The sequence below is a fragment of the Ischnura elegans genome, chromosome 9 (genome assembly GCF_921293095.1).
Source record: "Ischnura elegans chromosome 9, ioIscEleg1.1, whole genome shotgun sequence".
In the NCBI taxonomy this organism is placed as follows: domain Eukaryota; kingdom Metazoa; phylum Arthropoda; class Insecta; order Odonata; family Coenagrionidae; genus Ischnura; species Ischnura elegans.
This window is the reverse complement of record NC_060254.1, coordinates 102175518-102182712: the sequence shown is the minus strand read 5'-3', so window position 1 is coordinate 102182712 and position 7195 is coordinate 102175518. Positions and strand designations below refer to the sequence as shown.

The following is a 7195-nucleotide window of genomic DNA, read 5'->3' as shown; positions in this document are numbered from 1 at the left end:
TGCTTTTCACATTTATGCCGACAGATCAGTGGTGGATTATTCAGAATAATTAAGAAAAATAGTGGACAAAAAAGCAAAAGAAAAGCATAAATAGATAAATAAGATAGCAAAATAAAAATCACTGATCTTATAAAATTCACACGCTAAAATACACTGCATGTAGTAAACACGTTAAATCGCACCTAGCTGGATCGGTCCGGGGCCGCATGACGTTGTCTAAAGGGGTATATACATAGAAAATAAGACTACATGTTAGTGTTCGTTTGCACTAATAATGGTTTTTTAAACTTTAAAAGTGTACCACTTAGCCATGCATAGTGTTAATAATGTTTTTTCACATCTGTGCTTGTCAGGCACATTGCGCTTGAACTCAGCAATTCCAATATTGCGCCTGACAAAAGTTCAAGAAACTTTTTTTATCTTAAAGCCCGTATAGTGATTTGTACTACTTGCTAACATTATAGTAAAGCATCCTGAATTTCAAATGTAAAGTTAGCTCAAGCACAGGTTTTTGTAACTGCTCCGATTAATTTAAGCTAAGTTTAAAATATTAATGACCGATAAATTGATTGATGTTTTGCACTTTTTTAAATGGCTATTGACCGATTAAGTTTCACAAAAACCTAGAAGCAGGATCGCTGCATGAACCGCTGCCTATGACTTAGGCCCATCTTTGGATATAATTTTTGGATGGAGGATATTTAAGAATTATAGTATTGTTTTCCATTTGACCCAAGCACAGTTTTCTATTTCTAATGTCTTATAATTTGAGAAGCATTGTGAGTTTATAGGAAGCGGGCTTCCTTCTTGTTACATTGAAATAATTTGTTTTTTGAAGAAGAGGTTCTAAAAAAAATTTTTATCGCTGCCATAAACCAATTAGCCATATGTGCCCATTCAACTGGAGAAGACCACATCCTCATGAAAAAGAAACCGAAAAACTTTATTCTTGTGTTACGTAGCTGGAGGAAATTCCCCCTTACGATCACAGTTGTGAAAACCGCAGCTCCTGTATTTCGCCTCAGAGGTTCCAATTAAATGATGAGAAAGCATATTTTTTTTAGAAGGAAATGAGTTTTATTTTTTTATACATGTGAGAGAGAGAGGTATATGACTTTTTTTATAAATTATAAATAAATCATGAGGTGATGGAGTTAACCAAGGATGGCCTTGCCGTAACCGCCATAACCGGCATAGCCGTAGGGGGAAGCGTAGGCCTTAGCGCCGTAAGCGACAGCGGGGGCGGCGTAGGAGGCAACAGCGGGAGCGTGGTAGGCAGCCACGGCGGGGGCGGCGTGGTAAGCGACGGGAGCGGCAACAGCCTTGACGACGGGTGCGGCAACGACAGCCTTGGCGATAGCGGCTCCCTCCTTGTGGACGACGGCGTTGAATCCGTTGACGGGGTCAGCGGTGTAGTCGACGATACGGCGGGTGCCGTCAGCCTCAACAAGGCTGTAAGATCCCTGGACGACATCTCCGTCACGGCTCTCGTGCTGGCTCTTGGAGTCTCCGGTCAGAGCATCCTGGATGTCATAAGAGTAGGAGTACTGGGGATGAGGGTCGAAGTCGGTGTCAACGGCGACCTTGGCGATGGCGGGAGCGGCAACGACGGCCTTGGCGACGGGTGCGGCGTAGGCGAGGGGAGCGGCGTGGGCGTAGGCGGGTGCGGCGTAGGCGGCGCGGGCGTAGGCGGGAGCGGCGTATCCGTAAGCGGCGGGTGCGGCGTAAGCGGCACGGGCGTAGGCGGGTGCGGCGTAGCCGTGGGCGGCGTAGGCGGCGGGTGCACCGTAGGTGGCGACTGTCGATCCAACGACAGCGGGTGCACCGATGACTCCGGCGCGGGCCACGGCCAAGACGGCGGCGAAAACGACGAACTGTATGGAAGGAGGCAAGTAAACGATAAGAAGTCGATTAAAATCAAGAAAATCCTCGTAATATCTAGAAGATCGATCCATCCTCCTAGTGGAGCCATATATTTAAATGATTCACAAGGATACTTTTTGATTCGTTGCCAAGAGAAAGTGTAGGTCCCAATATCATACCCGTTTCAAGTGTAGAATAGGTTTGCTATAGGTAGCACACGGTGTATTTACGTCCTGTAGCCGCAATTAAATCGTTATGAATAAATATTTGCATTCAATCGGCTGTTATGGAATAAAAGGCTACAAAATTATATCTTCCATATGAAACTACGTTTTGAATGTAATGTAGGACCTATGTTAGTAACAGGTAATGCTGAAGATGTAACTTGTTGCTCTAAATGAACAACTGCTCAGCTAGAAAAATTAAGCAATTCACTAGTGACCATGTTACCCCTGACGCGTTGGTCTTGTGGTAACCCGGTCACGTAAATGGCACTATAAGAATACAAGGATGCCTCATGACGTCACAATCTAGTTGATGTTGGGACCGAAGTCGTGAATAGCACCGCAGCGTAACTAGTAGAGTCCGGTGGGATTTCACTGAGTCCTAGAGCCATGGATGTCTGCGGTAACGTTCACCCAGGCTCCAGGGGAATAGGCTTAGACGGTTATAATCCTCACGAGTGCTCACCTTGAATGCCATTGTGTTTTGGTTAACTCCTGGAGTTGCTCTGACTTTCGAGAGGCGCCTGCCCTCGTATTTATACGGAGTGGACTTCGCTTCCACTTCCTCCCGCTATCCCACAATGCCGTGCATCCTCTCCTGGCGCTTGCATCACATCTCTGGAGTTCGCATCCCTCTCTCTTTTTCCATCGCCCCTGATGAGTGCCTCCTTCCCGTCAGCCATTGCACATATCGGACAGCTGTTGCCGCTAACGCCCCTTCCTCGTGCCTTTCACCCATCTGTGTTCCCCCACCAATCGCCGCCCTCTACCTCCCCACCCCACTCCGCACTAACCCTTCCTACTTGCCGAATTAATCGCCTTCCTTCTACCCGGTTCCTTTTCCCTTTTTTCCAACCGTCTAGTTAAACCGTTGGTTCTCGTCTCACGAAAATGGTCGAAAACGGCTTTCTGTTTCATTAAAATGTCAACGGGTTATGCGGAATTATTTGTGAATGCGAGGCGAAGAAAATTATCCTGAGCGTCGTAAGGAAAATCATGGTGTTCATGAAAATTAGTGATTGTCTGGTCGAAGATAGCCTCACCTAGCACTGTGGGATTTTTTTCTGCATCCTGTTTTCCCTCTTTTAGAATTGATTGGTTTTCAGGTAGCTCCTTGCTGTACACAAATATTTTCTCTTTCATATCGAGATGGTAATCGAGTGTGGTAATTATCTAAATAAACTATTGTAAAATGCCAACGAAAGTTTTACTTTTCTACTGGAAAAATGGGTGTACTTAGCGTTTTGGAAATTTCTTTTCATCCCTTTTTAGTGCCTTTTTGATGGTGTAGGATTTTATCTTCTTTCTCTCTCTACAAACCGCTCTCTCGTTCATGTTAATAAAGTAAGTTTTAATTTGCATTTTTTTCTTATTCCAATGGATTTTACCGAGTCGTATATATTTTTATTCCCTGACGACTGATTTCCTCTGCCGAATAGATTTTTTTTGTTGGATTTATGTCAAATTTTGAGGAAAGAATTTTTCAATAACGCAGGTTTTCTACGAACATTGGGCGTTCCAATTACTTTTTTCGCTGCTCTTCGCTGATTCAACCCTAAGGTTGGTATCTGGGGAGGCGCAATGGTAGTGTGTGTCGTGGAATAAGCCTCAGTATTGTAGATTGAACACATTCTGGGCGTTGGGATCACCGTTTTCCTTGTGGTTATATCGCTCTTAGAGGATTTTGCTGGAGGAATTCAACGCCTACCCCTGGATCACGTAACCCTTCGAACACTTTCCCAGCGCTTCATTCATCAGACTGCAATGCTTATCAAATGCTTAACTAACTCATGAAAGAAGTAATAGCATTATAAATCTTTTAAACATCTTATGAACTCGTCTTCTCAAAGGGCTGGCGTAAGGTATTCTTCGGTGTCATCTTTAATCGAACTAGGTTTCTGAAACAAATCGTATTTCAAGTTTCGCTTGGGTGTATGTTCCCCTTTTTGTCAGCAATCTGACTAATTAATGATCAATGACATTGTATCTGGCAATAATATTATTCGGCTGGCTACTCATCATCCAGTCATAGAGACAGAGATAAGTCAATAGTAAATTAATCAATCACTTTCTTTGATTGTTACCATTATTATTTATTAATTTTTGCTTGTTCATTGTGAAAATTAGTTTTCAACGATAAAATATTGAGCCTTTATTTCAAAGATGTTTACAGGTGCTAGAACATTTTTTGCAGTATCGAACTGAGCTTAAAAATTACGGAAGGTACCTAATGAAAATATGGCACTTAAAATCATGTGCATCACGCCTTATGTTACATGAGTGATCGTTGCTGTCTCACTATTCTCATGTGATTTCATTTTTTTCAAATTTTCTCAAAAAGAGAGTTATGTAATTGATTAGCTTAGGTTTATGAGGGCCACAATTTTCCGAAACGAGTTCTCATCTTGTGTAACTGGTTCGTTCCCACCGATTTATGGGCGTTCTCGAATTTCCATTGTGATATGCCGTTACCAAGGCGTTACCTGTGTTCCGGGTGTATCCAGCTTGTGTTTGTGTGCTCTTGTTTTCATTTATCTTCCACTTTAGATCCGCTGTTATCTTTTGCGTCATATTTTTGTCTACACTGCTTGTTTATGTTTGATTGATATTCATCTCTTACTCTTTGTCGTTATAATTTGTGGGAAGAATGCGGGATGGACATCGTGAAATCCAACTTGGTGGGTAAAAGTTATTGGGAGTTCAAGATGTAGCACCGGTAAAAATGGGCGAATGTAAAATACTCTACTTTCGCCTTTACTTTTACTTTCTTTTACATATTTACTTGAATTGAAATATGTTTGGGTGGGTTGTATAACCAGCCAAACATTTTAGCCTTTTACAAAAACATAATAATGTTTAAGAAATTTTAATGAAGCCGACGCATCGGCTGTATTTTATCTTAATTTTATTTTGATTTCATTTTTTTCTTGTATCACCTAGTAACTTCCCTGTAACCATCTTTATATAGGTAATAATAATAATAATAATAATAATAATAAAATATTTTACGGTATTAATTATTTTTAACTTAAAAAATATAATTTTTGTAATTTTTAACATTTTGATACTTGTAGATTCGTTGAATAACTTCACTAGAAAAAAAATCTTTTCAGCTAATATTGTTGGTGATAACTGTGAAATGGTGTGAATGCTTGTGAACTTATGTATCTATTAATTGAGGAACTTAGTGACACAAAATCGGATAGGAATTTCCTAGCAAATTATGCAAACGTTGATTATAATTGATTCTATTAATGTTTCCTCTTTTGAGCCGAAGAATCCTTGGTCGTATTCAAGGTGAGTTATGCCTTTAAAAATTTAATTTTGGTAACCCTAAAGCACTCCAAAGCATTAGCCTTTCATTGAATAACAAAAAGCTTATTATTCTTATTTCCATGTTGCCTTGTATATGTTTCATAACTCTGGAGCTTACGGTTAATTTCGGGTGACAGCACTTCATTGTGCTCATGAGATCACCAGCCTGAATGCGGTTAAAACGTGAGGGCGGTCCCCGCTTTTCTCGCCTATGCGGAAGTAAAGGGCTGATTCATCGGCATCATGTTACAAGACCAGTTTATCAGTTACTGCACTATTAATTTATAGCCCCTTACTGCTCTCGTCATTTACATTTATTTAGTAGCTGTCATTTTATTTACAGATCAATTATGATAATTTAATAATAAGCTAGAAAATATTTTTTCAGAATTGATACTGGATATTTTAACTACCTTTGTTATCTTCTGCTTTTATTATGCGTGTTGTCATGTCTGTGGTCATCTTAGATATTTGTTTCAACTTACGGCGTGCTAGTTTCCGAAGCCTCATGCTTGTGTACTTAGTAATTTCCGTAAAAGTTTTCGCGCCAAGTTAAGATCAGCGTAGCAAAGGTGTGGTGTATTGAAATGAAATGGTATGGTAATAGCACTATCGAACGGTTCTATTTTGATATATCAGAACTGCTGAGAAATCTTTATTTTTGATTCTAATAGATGACTTTTATCCAATCTGATGAAGTTGGATTCCATTAATAACAGAAAAAATATTTTTTTTTTTCAAAATCAAAGTGGTTGATTACGTTCTTCACGTGTACTTTCCACTTTTTGTCATTTTACCTCGATGTTATTTAACTAAATATTTTTCCCTAAGCGTGTTGTGTGGACAGCTGTTGTAGTGGATGAGGCAGCTACTGTTATTGGATTTTGAGAATAGATTGTCGTTGCTTGAGATAAGATCTGCGTGCTATTGCTGCTCACTTTTAAATCCATAATTTTTCATGTCTGAAATTTTTTTGTGGGCGCAATAATTATCATATCAGGAATCGTAATGCATTCTTTTTCGTTCTTATAGTGTATTTTTTTAAGATTTATTTTCCACGCACCTTTTTATGCATGCTAACAACTAAGAAAACGGGAGAACACCATTATTTTGAGAAATTACACCTTTTGCGCGCCAAAGATCATGTCGTTATAAATAATAAATCGTGTTGTATTTAGGCGCGGAAGTGGAAAGTGGAGTCTGACTTTTACTTTACTGAGAGGTGTTGTATCTCTGCGCATTAGGTATTCCAGGTAATGAGCAATTCAATATAATTTCCATAAATTTTTGTTATAATTTTCAGCGCCTCAGAAACACAATCACTAAATCCCTCCAATCGTATGAATTTCCACTTTAGCATTTGACTTTTATATGACTTTGTAATGAATTAATGATAAAATGGCAATTTCGTTTTTTTAATAATTTAAAGCTTAAACTTAATTTAGACCGAAAAATACATTATACTCACGGAAGACTTAGAATTCTAAAAATATCCAAATTAGTGTATCAGTCTCCCGCGTTAATCTGAAGGTAAATATCTTAAAGTGTATGTCAGTGCTACAAATAATGGTTGCAGGCAGCAATTCATTGATGTTTGACCCATAATGGGCAGAGAATCATTATGCTCATGGAATGATTTCCTTGGATGTAAAAGTTGCTACCGAATGATTCAGCCTTGACCCTTCCTTTTGGTCTCAATTTTTTTGCCCCTACTTGCCACCGGGTTCTACTTATTAGTTGTTCGCCTCCAGCGATTCCCCGTCGAGCATGAATTATTCTTGCCTCTTTAAGAA

At 39.6% G+C, this 7195-nt stretch overlaps 1 protein-coding gene across 1 annotated transcript; it reads right to left on the bottom strand.

Moving 5' to 3' along the window:
• Positions 1–1127: 1127 nt before the first annotated feature.
• LOC124165707 (larval cuticle protein A3A-like) lies at positions 1128–2602 on the bottom strand. The gene is made up of 2 exons (XM_046543193.1): positions 2554–2602; positions 1128–1874 (listed from the first exon to the last, which is right to left on the bottom strand). The coding sequence occupies exons 1-2, from the start codon at positions 2563–2565 to the stop codon at positions 1155–1157; spliced, it is 732 nt and encodes a 243-aa protein (XP_046399149.1). The 5' UTR covers positions 2566–2602; the 3' UTR covers positions 1128–1154.
• Positions 2603–7195: the final 4593 nt, after the last annotated feature.